General features: G+C 36.9%; 1 protein-coding gene across 4 annotated transcripts; it reads left to right on the top strand.

Moving 5' to 3' along the window:
• Positions 1-56: 56 nt before the first annotated feature.
• DCUN1D5 (defective in cullin neddylation 1 domain containing 5) lies at positions 57-27,262 on the top strand. 4 transcript variants are annotated; one of them, XM_077893264.1, is made up of 9 exons: positions 58-456; positions 1,207-1,429; positions 2,482-2,573; positions 7,833-7,903; positions 8,311-8,402; positions 22,486-22,594; positions 22,679-22,783; positions 24,444-24,546; positions 26,927-27,262. In XM_077893264.1, the coding sequence occupies exons 4-9, from the start codon at positions 7,862-7,864 to the stop codon at positions 26,980-26,982; spliced, it is 507 nt and encodes a 168-aa protein (XP_077749390.1). In that variant the 5' UTR covers positions 58-456; positions 1,207-1,429; positions 2,482-2,573; positions 7,833-7,861; the 3' UTR covers positions 26,983-27,262. The 4 variants fall into 4 exon arrangements, with proteins under 4 accessions (XP_077749389.1, XP_077749392.1, XP_077749390.1 ...); XM_077893263.1 differs by lacking the exon at positions 1,207-1,429 and having other exon boundaries at positions 57-456; XM_077893266.1 differs by lacking the exon at positions 8,311-8,402 and having other exon boundaries at positions 57-456.

Genomic DNA, 27,262 nt, shown 5'->3' with positions numbered 1-27,262 from the left:
CCCCGGCCGGGGCGCACACGGCCACGCCCCCGGCGGCAGCGGCGTGCTGGCGTCACTTCCGGCACGGAGAGGTCCGCATCCGGGTCAGAGCGCGGCTCTCGCCCTCGGAGTGTGTGAGTGGTGGCGGTGCCGCGCTGTCCGCGTTCTCTCTCCTCCGTGCGAGGCCGCCGCAGTGTCCACTGCCGGAGAGAGCCCCCGGCCTCGAGCGGAGGAGGGCGGGCGGGGGATCCGCGAGCGGGCTGCGGCCGGGCTGGGCCGCTGCACTGCGGGCTGGCGGCTTTGCGTGTCCGCCTGCTGCTGTGTGTGGGAGCCGGCGGACAGCGACCCCCTGCCCCGGCTCCCCTGGCCGCCCTGCCGGGGAGGGCGGAAGATGCCGGTGAAGAAGAAGAGAAAATCTCCTGGGGTGGCAGCGGCAGTGGCGGAAGACGGAGGCCTCAAGAAGTGTAAAATCTCCAGGTATCGCCTCCCCTCCTCTCCCCTCCCCTCCCCTCCCCCCCCCCCGCCCCAGCCCCTTCCGTCTTCCTTCTGCTGGGCGACAAGAGGACACGCCGGCGGGCCGGGGCTCAGGGGGTTCGGGGCTCGGGCCCGGGCTGGGGAGACGAGCCCCCGCCGGGGGAGCCTGCTGCCCGGCGCGGGACCCCGCGAGGCTGTGCTCCCGACTGCGCCTCGTGCTCGGCGTGCGCGCCCCGGGAGGGGCTGTGGGATCCGCCTGGGCTGGGGCGGTGCGCGCCCCGGGGGTCCGGGGGAGAGCCGGGACGGTGCCCTCGCCTCTCTGCCCCCCGCCTTCCTGCATCCCTCAATCCACTCCCACCTGCTTCCAGACCTGGAACGGAGTCCCAAGTCCGAAGGAGTCGCTTAGACAATTTCTCTGTAGCGAGTGAGGAAGGGAAAGGAGCTGGGGTCACGGGGACCTGACGACCTGGGGGGGGGGGGGGGAGATAGAAAGCGGAGCTCCCTGTGCTGGAATCGGCCTCCCCACTGGGGATTTGGAAGATCCCGGCTGGAACTACAGTGCCTCCACCTGCGCCAAGTCGCGTACGTGCAGAGTGGGAAAGGCCGCGCTTGCGGTTTTGTTCTCTAGCATTCAAGATGCTCTTAGCTCTCGGTATAAATATTAATAATTTGGTAGTTATTTTACCCAGTGTCCTCTTGGAGAGAGAGAAGATGAAGCAGAGCTGTAATTATAGCTCTTTGATCCCGTTGTAGCGTGCCATTGAGGCACCACAGCAACGTTGTGTGCTGCACAAAATCATTGCAATTTGGGTGTGAGAAGTGGCTCCTTTGTAAATCTCCCTGGGTGTCTGACGGTATCACTGGTTGGCACTTGATGTAACAACCTCAGATGCTACCATTACAAGAGGACTGTAGTCAGCGTTATAAAGACGAGGTAATGACAGAGCTCTGCTAGAGAGATCTGCTTGCAAGTCAGGTAGGTACCTTAGCCCGCACCCTCCCTTTGCAGTTGACTGAATCTTTCCCTTTATTACTGAGGATATTTGGGGCTGTTGGTGTGAAACAAGGTAACTCACTGCAATTTGACGGGGCTCCTCCACCAGCTCTTATTTTTTATGAAGCATATAAATTAGTTCTTTATTGCTCTAATTTGTGGCCATCTTAAGTGGTGACATCAAAATTATTTAAATGAACCACATTAAAATATCCAAGCGGTGTTCCTAAAACTCAGGTGATACTTTGCTCTATCAACTTAAACTGTTAAATATGGTGCCTTTATGGATTACATTACTCAGTAGCTAATGTTGTAGCATTTCTAGGTCACTGTGATGGTATAGCTATCCCAGCTCTTTGAGACAAGGCTCCCTGAACCTCATTAAATCCTAAAGGCCGTTTCTGAACTTCCCAACCTTCAAGGATTTTGTGGAAGAGATAGGCTTTGGGATTAAATAGCTTTGGCCCAATTATTTGTGCAATTATTATCTTCTTATTTGTATCTTTTGTTATCTTTTGTTTTTAATCTGTAGAATTTACTTATACTCTTGGGTCCTGGATCATCTTTTATCATAAACAACTGTTAATATATGATTTTTAAAAAAATTAAGTATCAAAATATATTTTGTAATATTTTGTTTTCAAATGTGTGTCCATTATGCACAGATATAATTTCCATATGAATCAGCAGAAGAATCACTGTAAGGACTAATACTTTCCCAACTACCAATCTTGTGTTGAGACTATTAGGTTGAACTTCCATGTGGTCATGTGAAATCTGGGGAGATTATTTTAGTTGATATTTTTGGATTTTGTTAGTGAGCAAAGTAGCATTTGGGTTTATTAGCCAGAAAATTTTGCGTATAGAATACTGTTTCAAATTGCAAATACTAAACAAACTCCCAATTTTTTCCTATGATAGCAGCTGTAAAAAAAGTACTTTGTTTACTTTGAATTGAAGTGGTTCATATTGAACGTAGCTTTTCACTGAAAGTTGAGCCTTGATAAAATTCTTAGGCGTGTGTGTTTTCTAAGCTATTGCAGATCCCACCCCCCCGCTAGACTAATAAGTGGAGACGAGCATTTTTCAAGCAAGAAGTGCCTGGCTTGGTTTTATGAGTATGCAGGTAATGAAATTAATATAAGAAGATATCACTCACATGCTTGAAACATTTGTTTGGTTCATTCATTTAACAAATTATTTATTGCAGGCCTGCTTTGTGTCAGTGCTGTGTCCTGGGATCAGGGTTAATTAAGACTGGGGATTATGGGCAGACTAAGAATTTGGGGCCATGTCAGATGATATTTCTTTAAAAGTATAATGAGGTATATAGTTAATGGGGGGGGGGTGAGACACATTTACTATTGATACAGTTTGTAAACAGATATATTTATTGGTTTATGTCCATTAGCTAAAGTAGAGTTAATATTGTGGAAAACACAAAGTATATAACAAAACATTTTATGCTTTACATAGTTCTTATTTTTCTTTTCCATATTCTATTGAAATTTTTCTGAACCCAAACTGACATTTTCTGAAACTGGGGAGGCTTAGTAAAAGATGTAAGATTCAGATCTGTTATTATACAACACATCTGCCCCTTAATCATTGATGTTTAGCTCTGTTCAGTTCTACTAGAAATGTGATAAGAAAGTGAACAGACTGATATTAGTACAGTGTGATAAATGCTGTATTAGAAAGGTGTTCTGTGGTAGTTGTAGGAGGAAACTGGGCTTCTGAGGGGCACTCACTGAAGCCTAGGTGAAAATGGAGGATGCTCTAGGCCTGGGATGGGGTTGTAGCCTGGGGGTGAAAGTCAGAACCCCCAGGGAGACTCACAGTGAGGCATATAGGGAAGAATACTTGTTTCCTGTTTATTCCTAACTTTGTCATAAGCATGTATGAAAACATTTTTTCCCCCCCTCAGAATGGTTTTGGTCTTTTGGAATTAATGGTTTTACAGCTTCTCCCTCCTTTTATCACTATCATTCTAACTGTTTAAAATAAAACAAGAGTGGTGTCTGTGCCATCACTTTCATGTTTAGTGCTGGTCAGTTAACATCTACAGTATACTCTGGACTTGAGGTATAAGTTTAAGCTAACCGTATGGAAAATAAGACTGTTGATGGGTTTACCGCAGCTTCACTGTTGAATCAGCTGAGGGATCCCCAAAGTATAATTTAAAAATTGTTTGGTAACAGAACAGATTCTTTCTACACCAGAAAAACTGCTATTACTGGCATCCCAAGACAATGTCTAACCCAAATTAAATGAAGGAGTTCATTTCTTACTGACCTCCATTTAAATGTTGACCCATTATTCAAAATGCCAGCTATACTGGAATTAATGATATAGAATCAAAAGGTCACTCATCTTATTTCACTTACAAAGAAATACCATAAAGTTAGTCCATTTTTTTTCTTTCATGCTTATTTGTATTTCCTCTCCTTGGGACTTTGATGGGTAGCAAAATATTCTAATTAGCTCAACATGTATTTCCTATACTAGCATTTTTGTAGTAGCCAACACAATAATTTCTGTCTGTACTTCAAAAATCATAATTATATAATGTTATCTTACAATCATTCTGTTAAGTAAGTGGTGTTATCCCTTTTTATAGATGAGAAAGCTCAGGTTTAGATTGAATAATGACAAGAGTTGAATAGTGACAAGAGCCAGGATTCAATGTTAGGTCATTCTGATTGCAGAGCCTGTGCTTATAATTACTACTAGCTTATAATTTCTTTTTTAAATTACATTCATGGCAACTAATTTTCCTTTTATAAAAAAATATTAGTAAATGTACTTGAGGGTAGTTTATATTATGTCATTTACTGAATGACTCATTCAGTAAATATTGAGCATTTGCTGTGGGTCGGGTGCTGATAAGTGCCAGGGATATAGTCATGAACAAGTCAGACAGGGTCCCTGCCCTTAAGGGACTTGCCTTCTAGTGGGGAAGACAGTAAATAGCTAAGGAGGCAAGACAGTTAAAGATTGTGGGGTGCTATAAATAAAAATATGGTCAGGTGTAGGGATAGAAAGTAGGAAGTTTGGATGGACGTTCAAGTAGGGTGCTTAGGGAAGGCCTCTCTAGTCATTCCTTGAGGCAGAGACTAAACCTAAGAAGGAACCAGTCATTTACCAAACAGACAGTAACTGTTCTGTCTTAAAATGGCGATATCCTATATTAATATGGAGACAATATTGCGCTTCCTGAGAATACATGTAAAGCGCTTCTCACAGTATCCAGAATGTAGTTAGAACTCAGTAAATGTAAGCAATTATTAAAAGGGTAAATAGCATTATAACATTAGATTTACTGGTTGTGTAATTTTACAGTTCTGTTGCAGAATTAATAGGACAGCTCCTGTGAAGCTCATGTTGAACGTGCTGTGTCATTCATTGAGCATATTTTTTTCCCCTGAGTATCTGCTATGCCTGGCATGCTTTTAGACTCTGCAGATATTCCTGGGAACATTTTATGGTTATAAACAAAATGGACTCTTTACTTTTAGTTTTAAAAATATTTTACTACTAATTTTGTTAATAAAATATCATAGGTGGTGTGCGTTAAGCTTGACGGTTTTGCCCTTTCAACAAGACCTCTCATCTTGAGTGATACTTACATTAGCAAGGACTCAGTAATACAGGGGGCCTGTTACTGGACAAAATCATGGAGATTGAAAAGGTACTTTTAAAATCTTACAAAGAACCCCGAAATCAGGAAAGAATTGCTAACTTCTAATAAAGTTCCACCAGCTAGTAGAGTGAACTCCATCATTCCCATATCTTCTTAAGTTTAGTAGCAACTTTTTGCCTGAAAGAGTTAAATTCAGCTCCAGAGTAGATTGGAAGACTATATTTCCATAAGTAAGAGAAACGTTATGCTGCGCTCCAGGAAAAGAATATTGGTATTGACCTTGTTTTAGAGTTAGATTTGTTATTATTTGCATTGCTTTGGGAAAGTCACTTAATATTTACGGGAACATCTTGTGTATGTCTTCTGTAGCTCCCTATAACATAATTGGTTTCTCATCTGTTGTTAACCACTAACTAGTCCCCCAGTTGACTATTTCATGATGGTAACTGATCATCTTGACATGACTCTTCAGCTCTCTCTCCTGATTCCTAATGATGATAGATTTGAGGGCAAGTTAGTTTTCTTTTTCATAGGAATAATTTGTTTTTTCCATTACATTTTTAATCTAATTTTCACTTTCAACCAAGCCATATATAAGGATACATATTCAGTTATATTTTTAACAGCTTTATTGTATATGTATGCTTTTAAAGTTACATAATTAACACATTCTCATAAATTCTCCAAATATATATTAGGAAGTGAAAGTGTCCTGTAATTACCACCCCTCTCACCTTTTAACACCTCACTGCATAAATAACTGCAGTATTTATTTAAACCAGAAAATTAAATAAGGCTTTTGGTTTCAGACCATGTTTTAATGTCATCTTAGCAGCCTGGATCTCATCTGAAGTAGCAAGAATATATTAGTCCACATACTGGTTGGCTGTATTCTGTGGAAAAACACACACACACACACACACACACAAAACCCCATAGGGTGTGGGTTTCATGCTGTACTGGTGAACTAATCAGGTGGTATACAATGCCACCTGAGTAGCCATGGTCTAATCTGTGATTTATGAAGCTCCAAAATTTTTATAAGCCCTTAAGAAAGGAAAACAAGATTTGTTTTGGCCACTTTAATATTTGCAGACTTTTCAAAAATCAAATGTGATAACATAGTTCTATTGTACTTAATAATTGTTTTAAATGATTGTTTCAGTCTTTTAGATTTTATTTATTAGCAAGAGATAATAATGAGAACATGCCAGTGGGGGAGGGTAGAGGGAGAGGGAAGACTCCCTGCTGAGCAGGGAGCCAGACATGGATGGGCTCCATCTCAGGACCCTGAAATCATGACCTGAGCTGAAGGCAGACGCCCACCGACTTGGCCACCAGTTTCAGTCTTTTTTTTTTTTCAAGTGAGATATGACATTAGTTATGAAACTTCTATTAAAATACATAGTTACACATTTTTTTCTTGTGATAAAACTTTTAAGATCTACTCTCTTAGCAACTTTAAAATACAACGATACAGTATTATTAACTGTGGTCATCATGTGGTACATTACATCCCAGGATTTATATATTTTATAACTAGAAGTTTGTACCTTATGACCACCCTTCACCCATTTTTTCCTACTCCCCATCCCTGCCTCTGGCAACCACCAGTCTGTTCTCTGTATTTAAGAGCTTGGGTTTTCTTGCATGTTTGTTTGTATATTCCACATATACGTTACAATTGTATGTTACTTGCCACTGACTTTTTTAGCTTAGCAGAATGCTCTCAGAGTCCATTCATGGTGTCTCAAATTTGTTGTAATCTTACCGAGTTAGGAAAGAGACCTAGCAATGATGTAATTACTGTCTTTTGGGAATCTGATAACATAAAATATGAGAATTGGTGTATTGACTTATATTTAGTGTTAAGGGAGAAAAATAAGAAACAAGATAAGTATCACTAATTTTTGGACAAGCTAATTGAGGGATTAAACTTCTGTTTCTGGGCAGCCCAGCGGTTTAGCACCGCCTTCAGCCCAGGGTGTGATCCTGGATACCCGGGATTAAGTCCCACATCGGGCTCCCTGAATGGAGCCTGCTTCTCCCTCTGCCTGTGTCTCTGCCTCTCTCTCCCTCTCTGTGTCTGTCATGAATAAATAAATAAAATATTTTAAGAAAATAATAATAAACTTCTGTTTCTGTATTAAGGTGGAATATCTAATGCTTTACTATCTATTTTAGATCCAAGGTGACAAGGAAAATAGTAATTTCTCTGAGTTATTTATTTTCAAAATATTTGTATCTTTTTAAAGTATTAAATTTTATTTGGTTGTATTCACAAGGGTAATAAATGACCTTATGTTTTAGCAAGAAAACGAGTATTCTCTGATTACTGTCTTGAATTGTGGGCTGTTCGTACACATTCTAGTAAAATTTCTCGTGGTTCTTTGTATTTATGCATTGCCAAAAATTTTCTTCAGAGAAGGCTCTCCGTAAATGTTTTTTTTTTTTTTAAAGGATGGGTTCAAGTTACTGTACAAACAAGTGACTGATATGAATGCTACTTCATTTTTTTCCCTTAATTTCATTTTGTAAAGTGTGTAAAGAATATTTCAGAAATTTTACATTTTAAGTCATATATCAAATATTTATACCTTTATAAAAAATGTGTCAAAATTCAGATTTAGTTATTTAAAAAATTTTTATGGTGTGTTCATAGATGCCTTTAGTGCAATAGCTTATGTTTTATGTTGATATTAATATAACAATAAAATATGTAAATTATTTTTGTCTTTGAAGGTCCTGATGAAGTTGTAGGGCCAGAAGGAATGGAAAAATTTTGTGAAGACATTGGTGTTGAACCTGAAAATGTATGTTTTATTTCTAAGAATGGAGTATAAGTGGGGTATAGCATATTTACATATTTCTAAAAATCGAGACACTTTAATCTTATATCAGAATTTTGTTTCTTCATGTTTAATACTGTAAATTGTCATTTTCAGTATTTGTAACCAATTTAAGTTGGGCACATGTTCTCTTTCTTGATACAAATGTTATTTGTAATAGAGTGAGAGAGATTCTACCTTCAGAAACTTAGAGCTTTATACTTTTAAGAAATTGGCCCATCTAAATTTCTTTAGAGTTAATAATGCCAGAGGTTGTACTCTTTAATAGTTGGAAGACGGAAATAGTTGTATAAAAATGCTCTCCATGATAAATACAGACATGATTATCTCTGCTGACTTTTCCCCTATCCTTTATGTTCTGTTCTTTCCAGATTATTATGTTAGTTTTAGCGTGGAAATTGGAGGCTGAAAGCATGGGATTTTTTACCAAGGAAGAATGGTTAAAAGGGATGACTTCATTACAGTAAGACATTTTTTTAAAAAACAAATTTGATGGCCTATTTGAAGATCTTAATTGATATTTTGTGCTTCGTAATTTTTAGGAGTAAGGTTTCACCTTAAAATAATCAAATTGGTTTGATCTATAACAGTTAGGGATTGACAAAATTTATATTGTGGTCTTGGCAGAATGAATAGTTACCCCATTTTTCATAATCTTGAATAATCTTTGTACAGTCTTACAAAGATTATTGACTTGAGTGAATTAGAGGTCTGTGATCAAAGTGATTTGTTCACAGATTGAGCAAATGATTTCTTTCTCTGAATACAGAGTTCTGCTGTGTAAGGAGTTTGTTCTTTGGGCAGACCTAAGCTCTGGGGCCTCTTCTCTTCAATTTTATGCTTCATTTTGAAAAGGTATTTGAAGATAGAGTTACATGGCACTTCTTTTTTTATTTCTTTTTTGCCAAATGAATCTTACGAAGAACAAAAGCAGAAAGGTTGTATGGCAGCCCTGCAACCCTTAGCCATGTTCTAGTTAATACTTTCAGATGCTGCCTTTGAAACTCTGATAAGTTACAGAATTGCTCCTTTACAAAAATAATTTGATTTTTACTTTGCATAGTAAAGTGTGCTTAGTTTCAGAATCAGTTAGTAATTATGTATTATTTTTAAATTATGTTCCTAATGTTCATGCAGGATGTTACTAATTACCAAGATTCTAAAATAGAGGAAGCATTAATTTATAATACTTTTGAGCTGAAACCTGGGGGTCAATTAGCCATGTGGTTTCCTGTTGTGGTTATGCTTTTATTAACACATTTAGCTATTCTTTACTACTTGTTTGCATGTCCTTACATTTCAGAATACCTCAAGATATTCTTTTAAGTGCATCTGTTCATATGGAACTTGAATTTTTATATTTGAATTTTCATGTAATGCTTTGTAATTCTCCTTTTTAACCAGAATTAACATAATAGATATTTTAAATAGATTCACATAAAAACTTTTGCTTATATGAGCCAAATTATAATTTCTAGAATAGAACATAAAATCAACCCTGTCATTTCAGTCATTTTTTATAGGTGAGAGAAGGGGTCAGACTCAGATAGGTGAAGAAAATGTTTACCCAGGTTCACATAGCTATTTAGTGGCTGAGCTAGGACATAGAATTTATATTTCCAGATTACCAGTCTAGCATACTGTACTTCCTGTTATTTTTCTTTATATATGTTAGCAATCTTTATAAAATAAAGGACTATTATTAACTTTTTGAATCATAGTATTTATAGCCTAACCAGGCTTGAATTCTGTCATTCATCTAGGTGTCATAACATACCAGATTAAAATGATATTGATTCTGAAATTCTTTGGAAATATCCAACCCTCAGTTAGCTTTTTAGAGAATGATAAAATGTACAGACAAGTATGCAAAGAATATAAACTAGTTCATATACAGCTTTGTACGTTTTATTAAAATTTATATCTGTTGTAACATGGCTTATTCATTGTAAGACATTTTATTTGGCACTATAATTGCTTTTTTGTACTGCTGCTGAATTTTTTGTATACTGCTTTTTTGAACATCCCAGCTAACAAGTGTGTGTGAATTTTTTTTTTTTTTTTAAGATTTTATTTATTTATTTGACAGCGTGTGCACAAGCAGGGGGAGCAGCAGGCAGGAGGGGGAGGGAAAGGGAGAAGCAGGCTTCCTGCCTAGTGGGCAGCCCCACGTGGAGCTCATCCCAGGATCCTGGGATCATGACCCAAGCTGAAGGCAGACCTTAACCGACCAAGTCACCCAGGCACCCCACAAAGTTTATTATTTGTTTTTGCATAACTTGATGTAATATAAAGAGCCTTTGTATAACAGAAATGTGTGAACACACGCATTCCTAATAATTACTCTTGAATAATTAGCATATGGCTTTGGGTAAAAGAATAGAAATTGATTTAACCCTTGAACATGTATTTTTTTTATCAGCACTTCTTTTCTATGGGAAGTTCACAAGCTATGCAACATAAAAGCAGTTACTGAACACTTAAAATTGACTCAGGTTTCTGTTTCATTCGCTTATTACCCCTGCCCCTCTGCTGTACTCTATGCTATAAAGCCTTGGAATTGCTCAAATGAGTCAAGTGCTCTTGACTGAGAAAATAGTTGTTTTTTTCCCCTATGAGCTAGATTGAAGTATCTTTTATTAGGTAAGTCTTAACAAGTCCTTGAATTTTCTTGTAAGAAACTTGCAAAGTCTATAGTAGTTTAATATTTAAAGCAGGAGAGACAGAAGAATCTATGTAAGTCTTAGGTTTTTATTTATAGTTGCCTGGTATACTTGGTTTTATTTAATTCACAGTCATAAAATGTAAAACTTCACAGACTTGATTCCCTTCATAGATTTTTTTTCATATTTCTAGGATTTGACTTAACCTGGGCATAGTTTTTTGATGGTCCCTAAATTGTCTTAATATAGTTATCATTGTTTCAAATTAATTAATTTTAACCCTTAGAAAACTTTAGTAGAGCTTTGTTAAAGAATAGAAACAGGTATTAGAGTATAGACTGTGCTCAAGGAAGGTAGACTATAACAGCCATGATTAAATAAATCTGTAATTGTGTAGACTAGACTACTTCTGTACTTCATTTATTTTAAGGCTGTTTATACATACAGACTTTTTGTAACTGAATTGCCTTTCTGTTTTGTGCGGAAGAATTTGTGGGTGTGAGATTGTGTATAATTAGACTAGAATGGCCATTTTGTAGGTTTCAAAGGATGCAGTTGCACATCCTTTCCAGGGATTCTCTTCTGTGTACTTCCCATCATTGTTCAGTAACCACTAGGTTGCCCCACAGGTTGGGTTTGATCTGTAGACACTTGTGGTAAACACCTCTGTTATGTCAGGTGCTGTGCCACTTCCCTGTGACCACAGTGAAGCATAAGGTAGCTCTGCCCTTTGGTGAAGATGCTGAGAGGGCAGGAAAGCCCTGTGGTGCTATAACTGTACATCCAGGTGGAACATAACACGTGCTCAAGTATGGAAGCACAGCTGCTAATGAGATCAATTTAGGCTATGGAGACAGGAAAATCTGTATACATGGATCATCATATGAACTGGGCCTTGTGAATGATCAGGATTTTGATGGTTAAGGATATAGGAAATACTATTTCTAAAGAGGAAATCGTGAGCAGAGCCTTGGGAAAGGAAAACGTGTGTGTGAGGGAAGTGGTCTGATTGGTTAAAATCAAAAGTACATAAAATAGACAGGTTTGAATTCCAGATGGTAGGGATAATAGCTATATTATGGAGGGCCTAGGCTAACATGTGGAGGGAGCTTAAACCCTCCCTTACAGACTGGGAAACCATCAGATAGTGTGTAGTTGATCTGATGCTCATAGACTCTTAAGAGCACCTTAGAAAAACTAGACCTTATCCCTATTATGATGCACATACGCTGCTATACACAACACATTCCATGTGGATCTTCCTTGTATCTGTGGATGCAAGACTCCAGGGGTACTTATGTTTTTGTGTGGGCATGCCTTACTGGCTGGAGTGGAGAACTTTTCTCACATCTGCTAGCTGATGGTGGTGTTGGAGCAAGAGGGAAATACCATGTTGGTGGAGAAAACACTTAGCATAGAACTTTGAAGACTGTACTTTGATTATGATCATGAGAAAAGGAGGCAGGAGGGAGCACCTGCCAGGAATGGCAGCAATCACGCTGCCTCTCAGTACATTACAAGTTGTATTGAGCCCTGGACTGTGAAGATTCAAGACAGTGGTCTGGCTTGACTTGACTTGGTTTAGGTGAGAGAGGAATGGGGAACATTTATCTGATTGTTCGGTGAGGATAGAAGAGTGTGATGGATGGGGTGCTGTGATGTGTGGCTGTCATTCATGTAGCATTTGGGGCCCAACTAGTAATTGCTGTTAGCATTCTTTCCCTCTGCTCTTAGTGACAACTTCAAATGCTCTTCTCCTCATTTCCAGGTGTCCGCAGAAATGTGCTGCTTGGGTCGGTATACCTTATTTGAGGAAGTTCTAGATACAGAATTCTGAATCAGATTCTTCTGTTGTGGATCATCAGTCTGTCCAGCATACTTATTGAGACTTCTCTAAGGAAGAGAATCTCACTTAGATCTAATACATGAATGGTAATTTCTTCTCATTTTAGAGGTCTTTAAAGAGGCAGAAATGTAAACGCCTCCTTTGCTAATCAAATATATAGCAATACTCAGGAAATTAATGTCCAAGGCCTACAGTTGAAATTTAAATCCATTTATATTCATTCTAACCACAGTGGCCGTGGAGAATGGTACCTATAGTACCAGTGTCTCTAAAGTCTGTGGGGTTTTATTTCGTTGTTATTAAAAAAACTCTTTCTTGGTTTCCATGACATACTAGTCTTGTAATGTATTAGTGACAGCTTGGGTATGCTCATTGGTTTTTCTGTGTCCTTTCACAGTCTTTATGATGTGGGTAATAAACGTGGAAGTTTGTACTCTGTTTTTCATTCTTCTCCAAGAAGAAAACATCACATGTTTGTTCTGTTAGATTCTTTCTCTGCTCAAGATTGAGCTAGACCATTAGGATTGCTATGAAATAGTGTGGACAGAGTTACCAGGGGGAAGGTGATTTTTAAGCCATTTGCCTCAAAAGGAGCATCTCAAACTAAGAACTGTTCTAATCATTTAACTCGTGTATTCTCCTTTAACTTCATGGTTGTCTGTTACTGTTTCTGTCGTGTTAAAATGAGGAGAGGAGGCTGGAGAGAGTCCGTGAAGCCACCTGACTGCAAATGGAGAAGTTAGAATTTAACCTGGTCTCTCCCTGTTTGACTTGAAACTTTGTTCTTTGCTTTCTCTCTGTCCTAAGCTTATTGAAATCATATCCTAAATAATGTTGTTGTTCTGTGTACCTGTGGAATGTAAAATATTTGGAAAAGGTGATTTCTTGGATTCTTTTTCCTTGGTGACTTGTAAGTCACCACTTGAACACTTTATAATTTCATTGAAACTACAATTTCCCACTAACCTTTCCCCAGGTAGGGATTTTGAAACTGTTTTAAATTAAATAAATACATATTTTGTGCTTATTTTTGGTATTTTTACTTATACTTAACAAATACTTTTGAAATGCTTCTATATGCCAGGCCCTGAAGAATGATTTCAAACTCTGGTGGTAGTGAGAGGAAGAACTTCTATCCTTTGTTGTATTTATCTTCCTGAATCTCAAGTGTATTAAGATTCTGAATGAGAATTTGTGTGAAAATGTGAATCACATTACTAAAAAATATGTGAAAAGCACTTCTTCAGGAAGTTACAAAGATTTAGATGATGAGGCTCTACTTAAGATAGATATACAAGGAAGGTAATACACATAATTGGCTCCTTAAAACGTGGTAACTCTGAACATTATCAACTGGTAATGATTCTGGAGATCCTGAAGACATCCAAATTTTCAAACAGCATCATGGGAGCATTTAATCTGAGAATTTGTTTCTGTTTCTTTTGCATATCCCTCTGGTAGAAGTGTAGAAGTTAATTGCATTTTCAACACCATTAAAGCTTTATTTTTCACGTAATGAATTTTTATGCTGATAAAAGCTACTTAATGAAAGAGTAAGTAATAAATTTTTTTTATAAGATTTTTATTTTATATATACATGAGAGGCACAGAGAGAGAGAGGCAGAGACATAGGCAGGGAGCCTGATGCAGGACTCGATCCCAGGACCCCAGGATCACGCCCTGAGCCAAAGGCAGATGCTCAACCACTGAGCTACGCAGGCGTCCCTAAGAAATACATTTTTTTTTTATTTATTTATGATAGTCACATAGAGAGAGAGAGAGAGGCAGAGACATAGGCAGAGGGAGAAGCAGGCTCCATGCACCGGGAGCCCGACGTGGGATTCAATCCCTGGTCTCCAGGATCGCGCCCTGAGCCAAAGGCAGGCGCCAAACCGCTGCGCCACCCAGGGATCCCCAGAAATACATTTTTAATAAATAGTAAGAATAAACTTTTCTTGTTTCTGTATGAAATACATTGTACACTCATTCATATATAGGAACTAGGCCCCAGACAAATTGGATAGTTAACTTATCTAAATTTTGATTTCCTTTTCTGGCCATATGGCAGACTAAATGTGCAAAGAAACCATTTATCATGTAAAACACTTAAATGCTGGATGAAATATAAAAGCATCTTTTAAAAAGCATGCCTAGACTTGACTATAAATTAAGAAAGATAATCAGAGACCAGAAATGTCAAGAGATGGTGATACCACAGGGATCTGTGAAGCTGGCATTTACCTTAAGGTTATCGACCTTTTCCTCATCACCTAGGATCTGGCCATTAACCTTGGTGTATGTTGCAAGTCAGAGACAAAATTGCAAGGCCTGAGTAGGGTGAGAATCAGATCAAAAACTCTGATGTCACATCTGTCCAGTAGTTGGAGATGTGATAGCCTGGGCTTGGTTCTACATACAGTGAAGGGCTTATTCGTGACAGAATTCTTACCAAAAATTCATCATACAGATTAAAGGCTAAGATTCATTATTCGTATGACAAGCTAAAAACCTGTTTTACAAATGTCCCAGGTGAGTAGTCTCATGTGTACGGTGGAAGCGATTCCTCTGTATAGGAATGCATTTAAACAGAAGCTTCAATTCTGCAGAAAAAGGTTCAGTTTTTATTAAATAATAATAAAAAATCACTAAGCCTATTAGGAAACATCTTAAACTTCAGAATTAGGCTTTTAATGCTAGCATTTTGAATTGTCATAATCTCAGTATAAAATAACTACATTAAATATATTTAAAGAAATAAGAATGGTGTCAGATGATCAGATTTCAAATGTGTAATTAAATCTCTGAAAGTAAAAAATAAAGATTTAAAATTCAGTGGATAAATTACAAAGGAGGTAGATGTAGATAAAAGTAGGAATTGGTGACTTATAATATCTGAGGAAAATAGGAAAGAGGCTGAGGGATATAGTGGATACATTTTTTTCACTGAGTTTTCTGTATATTTTAGATACAGTCCTTCATTAAATATATGGTTTGCAAATATTTTCTCCCACTCTGTAGCTTGTGTTTTCATCCTCTCACAAGGACTTTGGCAGAGCAAAAGGTTTTAATTTCAATGAGGTTCAAGTTGATCAGTTTTTCCTTTTATGAATTGTGTCTTTGGTGTCAAGTCCTAGAATTCTTTCCCTAGATCCTGAGAATTTTATCTTAAGTTTTTTTTCTGGAAGGGTTTATATTTTTATATTTTACATTTAAATAAGTAGTGCATTTTGAGTTTATTTCTTTAAAAGGTGTGAGACAGGTTTTGGTGTATTCTTTGCCTACAAAAGTCTACCTGCTCCACATTCCTATTTGTTGAAAAAGATCTTTCCTCTGTTGAATTGCTTTTACACCTTTGTCGTGTATCAGTTGGACATACTTGTGTGTGGTGGGTCTGTCTCTGGGTTCTCTGTTCTGTTGTTGATGTGTGTCCTAACCTTCTGGCAGCACCACCTAGTCTAGATGACAGCTGCTATATACTAAGTCTACAATCACATAGACTGATTGATTTTTTCTTTTTTTTCCTTTCTTTTTTCTTTTTTTTTTTTGTTTTTTTTTTTTTTGTTTTTTTGTTTAGAGAGAGCACAAGCAGGGAGAGTGAAAAATCTCAAGGAGGCTCCCTGCTGAGTGCAGAGCTTGAAGCAGGGAATAGTCCTAGGACCCCAAGATGACTGATCTTTTTTCAAAATGTTTTAGGTTTTCCAATTTCAATGCTTTTCCCAAAATTTTTGAATGATCTTCCTTTTACTTATAAAAATTCTTATTTTGGTTAAACTGCATAATAAATATGGGGAGAATTGATACTTGTATCATTTTGGGTCTTTGAATTACATACAAGATAGATATGGATTTTTTTGGTGTTTAATTTCCTTGATCGTTTGGGATAGTTTTCAGCATACAAATTCTGTACTTTTTGTTAGAATTACACATGAATGTTTCATTTTTATTTTGACCACTGTAAATAACCCTATATTTTTAATTCCAGCATCCATATGTTCATTACTAATACAATTGATTTTTATGTGGTTGTCTTGTATCCTGTGACCTTGCTGAACTCACTTATTCTAAGTTTTTGTGTATGTGTGTCTTCCTTGGGTTGTCTACACAGACAGTCATGTCATAGGAGTTTAACATAAAATAGGAAAATGGGAACTGTTTTTTTTTTTTTTTTCTTTTCTGGTCTTGTATGTCTTTTATTTCCTTTCCTTGACATACTGCATTGGCTGGAACATCTACCACTGTGTAGGATAAGCATGGTGAGAGTGGACATCCCTTCCTGGCTCACCATCTCAGAGGGATGTGTTCAGTCTCCACTATAAAGTATGTTAGCTTTGGTTGTCTGTAGTTGCTCTGTATCAAGGAGTTCTCTTCTGTTCATGTCCTTCTGTGAGTTTTCAATGATTGCACGTGAATATTTTAAATGCTTTTTCTGCATTAAATCTAATCGTGTAGCTTTTCTTTTTCTTTTTTTTTTTTTTTTTTTTTTTACTATTGTGATTACATTGATTGGTTTTTGAATACTGAGTCAGTTTGCTTACCTGGAATGAATCTCACTTGGTTATGGTGTCTAACTGTTTTTATACACTGCTGAATTCTTTGTTAATATTTTGTTAAGGATTCATGAAGAATATTGGTCTATTATTTTCATTTCTTTTCCTTATGTTATTCCTTGGGATGTATTTGACATAACATTGTTTTGGGTATATAACATAATGATTCAATATTTGTGTATTTTGGGAAATGAAATGATCACCACCATAAGTCTAGTTAACATCCATCATCATGCATGGTTAACAATTTTTTTCTTGTGATTTTTTTTTTCTTTTTCTTAGGATTTTTATTTATTTATTTTTCTGAGAGAAAGAATAAGCTGGAGGAGAGGCAGAGACAAGCAGATTCCCCTGTGATTAGGGAGTTCCATGTGGGACTCAATCCTAGGACCCTGGGATCGTGACTTGAGCCCAAGGCAGAACCTTCACTGATGGAGCCACTCTGGCACCCTTCTTCTTCTTTTTTTTTAATACTACCTCTAATTGATTTTGGTGTCAGGGTAAATCTGGCTATATAAAAAGAATTGGGGAGTTTTTCCTTATATTTTATTTTTTGAAAAGTATATAGAATTGGTCTTCAGAGATTGGTAGAATTCTCCAGTTAAACCACCTGAACTTACGGATTTCTTTTTTAGAAGTTTTGAAATTTTGAATTTGATTTTTTTAATTGATGTAGGGTCACTCAAATTATTATTTATTTCAAATCATTTATCAGATTATTTAGTATTGTTAGTGTGTGTTTCATTTTTCAAAGAACTGGTCCATTTCATCTAAGTGGTCAAATATATTTCCTTTCGATATCTATAGGTCTGTAATGTCATCTTTTGTTTCATTCCTGACAGTGGTGATTTTTGTATTTTCTCTTTTTCTTTGTCATTCTTGCTAGAGACTTGTCTGATTTATTGACTTTTATCCAAAGAATCCATTCTTTGTTTCATTGATTTTTCTATTTTTCTATTTTCAGTTTTATTGGTTTCTGCTCTTAATTTACTCTCTCCTGCTTTAGATTTATTTTGCTCTTCTTTTTCTTGATTCTAAAGATAGGAGCTTAGATTATTAACTGAGATTGTTTTTTCTTTTTTAATATTTGCATTTAGCTGTATGAATTTCCCCCAGCATTGCTTTGTGTCTCAGGAAATTTGACTTGTGTTCTTAGGTTCACTCACCTTGGTATACTGACTTGCTCTCACCCTTGGATTATTTAGGAGTCTGTTAAGTTTCTAAGTGTTTGGAGATTTTGCTATTTATCTTCCTGCTATTTCTACTTTGGTTTTGTTGTAGTCAGAGAACAGTTCTTTAATATTTTCAGACTTTTCTTAATGACTCAGGCTGTGGTCTCCCTTGGTTTATGTTGTTTGGATGCTTGAAAAGAACACGTATTTTGTTGTAATTCAGTGACATATTCGATTAGTGTCCGTTAGGGCTCGTTGGTAGATAATGTTGAATTCTTTATGTTTGCTGATGTTGTGTCTAGTTCTGTCAGTTGTTGGCAGAGAAGAGTGTTGATGATTCTAAAAATAATTATATTTTTGTTTATTTCTCCTTTTCTCTAAATTTTTGCTTCACATATTTTCTTGTTCTTGATACAGACACGTTTAGAATTGTTAGGTCTTCTTGGTGGATTGACCCATTTATCATAATGTTCTCTCTGCTCTGAAATCTACATTCACTGATGTTAATAAAGCTACCCTTCCTTCCTTTTGGCTAATATTCCCATGATGTGTCACTTTCATTCTTTGAATTTCAGTCTGCCTATATTACATTTGAAGTCTGCTTCTTCTAAATAGTATATTGCTGAGTCATTTTGGTTTTGTGGGTCTTTTTGATCCACTCTGTCTCTGTCTTCTAATTGGTACATTCCGACTACTTACATTTGATATAATTATTAATATATTAAGGTTTAAGTCTGCCTTGTATTTTACAGTTCAGAAGTTTCCATTTGGTTCTTTTTTATGTTACATTTCTTTTCTTAGACTTTCTGTTTCTTTGCTGAGACCTTCTATCCATTTGTTTTAATGTGCCCATAATTGCTTATTGAACCAGTTTCATAATCACTGCTTTAAAATATACATCAAATAATTTTAAAACATTTCCTGTCATTTCAGTATTTGCACATACTGGCTCTCTTTTTACATTCTGCTTGACATCTTGGTTGTAGGTATGACAAGTGCTTTTTTTTTTCCTGGAACCTGAAAATACTGGGTATTATGTTACGAAACGCTGGATCTTACTTAAATCTTCTATTTTAGCCAGCTTTTTCTACCACCACCTCTGCAGGAGAAGGAATTCCTCATTACTGTTGGCAGGCGTAAGTTCCACGCCCTCACTAGGCCTTCTCTGACCTACCCCAGGTAGCAAAGCAAAGCTACCCCAGTGCACTACTTACTACATGCTTTTATGTGGTTTCTACTGACAGGACAGGCGTTGAGAGGGAGGACCTTCCCTCATCTGGTGAGGGTGGGCTGTTAGGGCTTCCTCCAGTCTTTGCTGCCATTGGTGGGCATGGTAACAGTTTTTTCTGTGGTAGTTCAATGTTCTGACAGTTTGTTTTCTTGCTAGGTTGCATGATTTTTACGAGGAGAGCAGATTGTTGTTGTTGTTTTCTCTATCCCATTGGCATTCTGGTTTGCTGATTCCTTCATCTCCAGGTCTGGGATAGATAAGGCAAAAACAAACAGCAACAACAACAACAAAAAACCCCAGGAAACTCATCACTGTATTGTTCCTCCAAGTCTTTCACAATTCTTCCAGGCTTATGTTTATTTTATAGCTAATGTCCAGAGCTTTTAGTTGAATTAGCAGGACAGATAGGGGAAAAGTAGGTTTACTTCATCTTCCTGAAAGCAGAAGTTTTCTAATAAAAAGAAAAGCAAACCTTCTGTCCACCTCCATCCCAGTCTAGTTAGTGTCACTTTTCTCTGCTCCCTTTTAGAACCAAATTCTTTGACAGCATTTGTCTATACAGTTGACCCTCGAACAATGCAGGAATATTTTATTGAAACCTGGAAATTTTGAGTATTGTGTTATAAAACTTTGGATCTTATATAAACCTTCTGTTTTGGCTAGCTACCTCCAACACCACTCAGCAGGAGTGGGGGAAGTCCTAATCATTGTTGGCAGTAGGGGGAGTTCCTGCAGTCACAAGTCCCTGTGTTACTTCTGACTTCCCTGAAAATTTACAGCCTCCTGTTGATTGGAAGCCTTACCCGTAACAGTCAAATAACACCTATTTTTTTATGTTAAAGGTATTACATGCTATACTCTTGCAGTAAAGTAAACTAGAGAAAAGAAAATGTTCTAAAACAGATTCCATCTGTAAGTGAATCTGTACAGTTCAGACCTGTGTTGTTCGAGGGTCACCCTTGCTTAGTGTCCCCCCTCTCTTCTCAGACTCTTAAACCTAGTATCTTATCTCTTCTACACCTCTGAAATCATCTTGTGAGGCATCAGTGATAAGTGGAGAATCCGTATTCATCAGAACTGTGGTAGAAGTTAAAACTGTACTTAGAAGAAAATCTGTAGCCTGTTACACTAAAAGAAAAAAAAAACCCCTTCATCCCCATGAACTAATATGTGATTTAAGAAGTTAGAGAAAGGATCAACCTGAAGAAAGAGAGAAGAAGATGTTCAGATATTAGTAAAACAGAAAGCAAAGCTGTTAAGAAATTCTGGCAAGATGATTAAGAAAAACAAAAAGCATAAATAAACAGTAATGTATATTAGAAAATGTTATAAACATAATCATCTTTAAATAAAATTATATGTGAAATAAATTCTCAGAAAACTATATCCATGATCAGTTAATTCAAAAAGAAATAGAAAATCTGAATGGTCCTATAACCATTAAAAATGCTGATTGAGTGGTTAAAAATTCCTTCCCAAGGTGAAAAGACCCAGGTGGTTTCTCAGCTGATTTTGGACAAATTTTGGACAAATGCTAATTCTAGTATTCAGTAAACTTTCAGAAAACAAAAAAAAAAGGTACATGATTTCACTTTTCTGAGGTTTGTGCTATGAGTTTGTTATCAAAATTAGTAAAGAGGGTGTGAAAGAATGAAATTTACAAGCCCATCTCTTTTATGAACATAGCCAAAAATCTAGCAATATATGAAACAGGTAGCATTACCCAGTTTGGCTTATTCTAGGAATACAAAGTTTAATCAACTTTAGAAATTTATCCAGAATATTTACACCTTAATAAAATTATGAATCACATGTCATATGGATTTAGAATAGTGAAGGTCTCAGTTAAATCTAAGCATGCTAGATGTCTGCTACGTGATAAGTACTGAAACTCAGATTTGAGTAGGATATTGTGGGTCACAGTAGATGGACCCTGATTTAATGGAAGGGAGTCCAATGGTCTGTCCGTGATGGCAAAATGTGAGTTAGGTTTTGGCTAGTGATATTTTGTGAAAATGTTGGAGGGAACACACCTCAGGTAGAGGCAGTAATATGCGCTAAAGCATAGCTGTGGCATTTGTGAGGGGTAGGTGAGCTAGAGCATGACAAGTATGGGGACCTGGAAGGGGAGGAGATGAGTTGTGTGCCATTTGTGAAAGGTGTCCTCCACTCTGCTGCTTGCTCAACATTGGAGCATCTATCAGCCCAGTGAGTCAGAATGCCAGTGAAGATCTTTGAGAAATCTGTTTGCTTTTTTATGTTTGGTATCTTATCTTTAGAAATAACATGGATAACTTGTTGGTACTCATTCGTCTATGTACCTAATTTGAGGTCAGGTACTGCCACTAAATATTTACTTTGATTTTTGTTACTAAAAATGTAGGAATCTGAATCTATGACTGAAGCACTAATGTGTTAATTTTCCGTGTTATATCCCAGACTTTTTTTTTAATTTTTAAAGATTTTACTTATTTATTTGAGAGTGAACGCGAGAGAGAGCGTGAGTGGGGGAAGGCAGAGGGAGAAGCAGACTTCCCACTGAGCAGGGAGCCCATTGTGGGGCTTGATCTCAGGACCCCAGGATCATGACCTGAACTGCAGACAGATGCTCAACTGACTGATCCACCCAAGCATCCCTATCCCAAACTTTTAAAACCACTCATGACTAATCTCTTTTCACCAGCCTGGTGCTTGAGAACTTTCCAGTGAAATATGTGACAGAGGCCTGATTAATTTCCTTTGTTCTGCCATCTTTTTAAACCTTACGTGTGGTTAAAGCACATTTTTATATGTCTCAAGAGGTATTTGTGATTTTGCTGGAGCTTTTCATTAAATTGTATTTTTTTTAAAGGAAAATCATTTAACTGAAATTTCATTGATTGCCAGGTTTTCTCTGTTTTTTTTCTTTTAATTCCATTGGTAGATACAAGGCAATTAGTTAATAACTAAGTTTGTGAATCAGAATTTTAAACCTAGGTTAATTTAATGAATGCACTCACTTTTTTCTTAATGCATTCTTCTAACCCCTTAAAGATGCTTTTATTAATTTTCTAGATCGTATAATGTATTTGGTTTTTTTAATTTAAGGTGTGACTGCACAGAAAAGTTACAGAACAAATTTGACTTTTTGCGCTCACAGTTAAATGATATTTCTTCGTTTAAGAATATCTACAGATATGCCTTTGATTTTGCAAGGGTAGGTGGAATTTCCATATTTTGTAATTTTAACCTTTATTTAATCTTGAAACCACACTTAGAAGAATTTTTCCTTATATTTTAGGATAAAGATCAGAGAAGCCTTGATATTGATACTGCTAAGTCTATGCTAGCTCTTCTGCTTGGAAGGACATGGCCATTGTTTTCAGTATTTTACCAGTACTTGGAGGTATGTATGTTTTGTTTTTTGAAAATATTAATCTGATTAATACTAAATTTTAATTTTAAAGCTCAATCTGATGGAAACTATACCTTTTGATTGAGGAGAAACAAAATAGATCTTTGGATCCTGTGCTTTTAAAAAAATCTACTTTAGTAAAAAGTTTCTGTTAAAATGTGTGTGTGTATGTATGTATATATATATATAGAGAGAGAGAGAGATTGTTATTTTTAGATGCAAGTTCATGTTCATCAATATAGTCTGTAGTGAGATACTTCAATTCTAGCCCTGCATCCCCCCCATAAAAAAAGCAAGTAACCTTCAAGAAATACATTTTAGCAAAGACACTCTTCATGAAAAATTAGTTTCTTGGGTTTTGGGCAGAAGAGAGTTGATGCTAGTGTACAAATTTCAAACTTCTAAATCAGGTTTCTTTAATACAAGATCATAAGCTGAAATCTTCATAAGGGAACCAGTTGTAGTAATAAACTCTCCTTTTCACTTAGGTTCAATCTAAATAATTAGAATTAAAATATTTTATGTTCACAAATATGAGAATGGCTATAATCCTGTACTTGAATGTACTGATGAGTAAAGAATGTATACTGACTTCATGGAGAAAGTATTCTTTTAGAAAGTTTAACACAGCACCCACTGCCGGCAGTGGTTCAAAGATACTGTTCTTTTTTCATTTGCATTTCTTTGACTCTCTGTCTGTTTTTGTGCCCTTTTGATTTTAGGGGTTTTCTTGAATTACAGATGCTTTTGCTTTTTGCTTTGAAAATGATACCTCATAAAGCTGATTATCCTAGCACATTCCTCAGAGTAACTTTGTTTGAAGCTTCTGATAAGAAGCAGTGATATGGAAAGGACTTAAGTGAATGGGTTTCATGTACATTTATTTACATCTTTAAGCCTAATAAAGTGGGCCTAATGAAGGCTAGTAAAACATATTTTTGATGGATGTTATCAATCTTCCTTGTTAGTTGTTTGGGACAAAAATAAATAGAACTGAGTGTAAAAGTATTCACCTCTAAGGAAGCTGAGAGAACTAAATATTTTTTAACACTTGTTATGTGGAGGGTGTTCGACCAACAGTGTTTCTTAAAATCTTTATAATGCTGTTTCAAATTATGCATTAACCTCCTTCAGCAAATGAAAAAATGGGCTCTGTTGTTAAACAGTGTTCCCAGGGTCCCTCACGTAAGTAGAGAAGTGGGGTTTGAACCCAAGCCAGTACTCTTTCCACAGCCTGCAAAGATGTCAACTTCAAAATGTGGTTAAACAGTAAATTTTATCGAAGAAGTGATGTTCTGGGCAGCAGCATGAGGGAGCTTAATGTGTGTCATATACATCATAGATCTTGATTCCAGGGTTGTTTACATAGGTATATACATGGGTAGACATCAGATTTTACCCTTACTGGTAGTACCTTTGATGCTCCTGTTATTTCTCTAAAATGAAGGAAAGATAAAGGAAAATGTAAATTGGATAATGTTAACATGTAAATGTCCCTGAGACTTCTCTTAGAAACATCAGTAATTTAAACAGGAATTAATGTTTTAAGAAAGACTTAAATTACAAAAATGTCATAATTAGATTTCTTGAAGTCAAGTCCAAATAAATAATGCCTGTTCAATATTCAAAATATTTATATCATTTTCTACAGCAATCAAAGTATCGTGTTATGAACAAAGATCAGTGGTACAACGTATTAGAATTCAGCAGAACTGTCCATGCCGACCTTAGTAACTATGATGAAGATGGTGCTTGTAAGTATGATACAGTGTTTTTCTATGAAAATAAAATTTATAGAACTATTATATGAGAATATACATTTGTGTAGTATTGCCATACAGGGTTTAAATTTCCTAGCAGTAACTCTTATTATTTAATCATGTGAAAAGTGTTGGGGAGGCAGGTGTAGGACCTAGACCAAGAGCTTAGATTGAGCATTATTATAAAATCTATGCTGATGGGGTGCCTGGGTGGCTCAGTCACTAGAGCGTCTGACTCTTGATTTTGGCTCAAGTTATGATCTTGGGGTTGTCGGATCAGCCCTGTGTTGGGCGCTGTGTTCGGAGGGAAGTCTGCTTGAGATTCTTTCTTCTTCCCCTGTTCACATGCTCTCCCACTAAGTTAAACACTCTCGCTCGCTCTCTTTCATATAAGTAATATCTACACTGATAAGTGAAATGTTATCATTTCCTCAGTAACATAAAAGCATTAAAGCTAAAAAAAAAAATAAGCATTAAAGCTAAATTTAAATTATAATTTTTTTGCGTGTAAAAGCTAAAATTCTGCTTTCTTGCCTTCCCTTCCATTTCCAGTGGAAGAAAAGTGCAGTCATGACTTAAAAGACAGGAAAGCAAACCATCAACTACAGTTGAAAAACCTTTAAGTTATCAGGGTGCCCATTCACAGTATAGCAAATAATGTCAAAATAACTTTCCTTAGAAATTACTGAGTAAATAGTTAATGAAAAATAACTTTTGGGGGCGCCTGGGTGGTGCAGTAGATTAGGCATCATACTTTTGGTTTCAGCTCAGATTGTAATCTCAGGGTCATGGGATCAAGTCCTGCCTCTGGTTCCATGCTCAGCAGAGAATCTGCTTGGGATTCTCTCTCCCCCTTCCCCACTTCTTGCTCATGCTCTCGAGCACGTGCTCGCTCGCTCTCTCTCAAATAAATTCTTTAAAAAAAAAAAAAAAAAGGATGCCTGCCTGGGTAGCTCAGTGGTTGAGCATCTCTGCTTTTGGCTCAGGTCGTGATCCCTGGGTGCTGGTATCAAGTCCTGCATCGGGCTCCCTGCAGGAAGCCTGCTTCTTCTACCTGTGTCTGCCTCTCTCTCTGTGTCTCTTGTGAATAAATAAATAACATCTAAATATATATATATATGTAATCTTTCAGTTGTTCAAGTTATCTTTCAGTGTTTTTCAATGATAAGGGGGCAGAATGCCTTAAAACGGATTTTTGAAGTAATAAGTTAGGTGAGCCACATTTTCTAAAACAGTGAAAGAAATTTTCAGTTTCTACCATCAGTTTGGTTGAATGTGTTGTTTTAGTGTTGGGAAGAATTACGTGGTAAGATAATTCTTATAAATTGAAATGTGGACTTCTTTAAAGAAGGGATAACTTTATTTCTCTCTGTATATACTGTGATCTTTCCCTACAAAATGGTATACAATTTAATATTTTTAGAAACAATACCTTGCAACAGTAAGCTGGCAGCCCAGGGACTGTATATGGCCTGCAGATGTGTATATTTGTGTATGTTTTGAGTCAACCTTTAAATTAAGAGTTTTTGCATAAAAATAAAGCTTCTAGATTTGTTTGAAAAATCAGAAAATCTGACAACTGTAACTGGCCTGTAAAGTTAGTGGGTAAAGCTGAGTAGTAACTTATGTTGGACTTGGTTTTCCATTTTGCTGGCCCACAGTTTATGCCAACAAGTAGGTTGCTTTCCAGCTACCATTTATTCTTGGGCTTCCTGCTACTTTTCTTAGAGAAGTAGGTCTATGAAAAATAAAAGAAAAAGAGAGACCACCAGAATGTTGTGTGTTTTAAGAAAAATAGAGCAAGCATATTTTTTTCTGACAATGAGCTTTCCTCTGTTTAAAAAAACTAGAGAGAGAACAGTGAGTTCATTAAAGCCTACCTGGCTTCCGTAAGAAAATGAGTTTGGAACCTCCGAACATTTATACAAATATCTTTTATTAGAATAGTTCTTAGGTCGAGTATTGTTAGGTACCTGCTTTGTGTTTAGATTCATACTAGGTCCTGTTACCAGCCACCCTTTCAACAAGCTTACACACATCTTGGCATTTACTAAGTTAAACACTAAGGTAAACACTTTGCATGTTCCTTAATAATTAAATAACAGCTGTGAACGTTGAGAAAAAGAGAGAGTTTAATCTTGACTTAGTTATTGGAGAGTTCATCCAACACTTGAACCTTGGAAAGGAAGTTGCTGCAAATATCATGGTGGGAAGTGCCTTACGTCAGAAGAGAAAAGTCTAGGGGAGTGAGCCCCGGTAAGCAGAACAGCAGAACTCACGCGACAGCCAAGCGTCTGTCCTCATTGCTGGCATGGAGCTCGTGGAGAAGGATGAGTTCACTGAATTCTAACAAAAATTGTTTCTTTTTTTCTAGGGCCTGTTCTTCTCGATGAATTTGTTGAGTGGCAAAAAATTCGTCAAACATCATAGCAAGAACTAAATGTGAAGAAAATGCAAACCTTTTTGCACTCACGTGTATACAGGCTAAGGAGACAAAAAAATCCAAAGGGTGCATTTTCATTCATATGAAAGACTTCACATAGTACTTTTTTTTCCTTTTTTTTAAAGGAAGTTTTCTTGTTACATGTGATGGGCATTGAGCCACACCTCTTCTGAGACTGAATATTGAAGCTTTTGTTTTGAGTTATGTTTATAACATTTATTTCAGAACAATAAAGATTCAGATTTGTGACAAAGGCCTTAAAGTGAA

The sequence above is a fragment of the Canis aureus genome, chromosome 3, assembly GCF_053574225.1.
Source record: "Canis aureus isolate CA01 chromosome 3, VMU_Caureus_v.1.0, whole genome shotgun sequence".
Classification (NCBI taxonomy): Eukaryota; Metazoa; Chordata; class Mammalia; order Carnivora; family Canidae; genus Canis; species Canis aureus.
Note: the sequence above shows the minus strand (reverse complement) of the source record. Positions and strands in the feature narration are given on the sequence as shown.

Bases quoted from the DNA above. Each gene is read 5' to 3' on its own strand.
- DCUN1D5 (XM_077893263.1), top strand. From the start codon at position 371: ATGCCGGTGAAGAAGAAGAGAAAATCTCCTGGGGTGGCAGCGGCAGTG. The intron at 8,403-22,485 runs GTAAGACATTTT...TTTTAATTTAAG, and splicing joins AAAGGGATGACTTCATTACA to GTGTGACTGCACAGAAAAGT. The intron at 22,784-24,443 runs GTATGTATGTTT...CATTTTCTACAG, and splicing joins TATTTTACCAGTACTTGGAG to CAATCAAAGTATCGTGTTAT.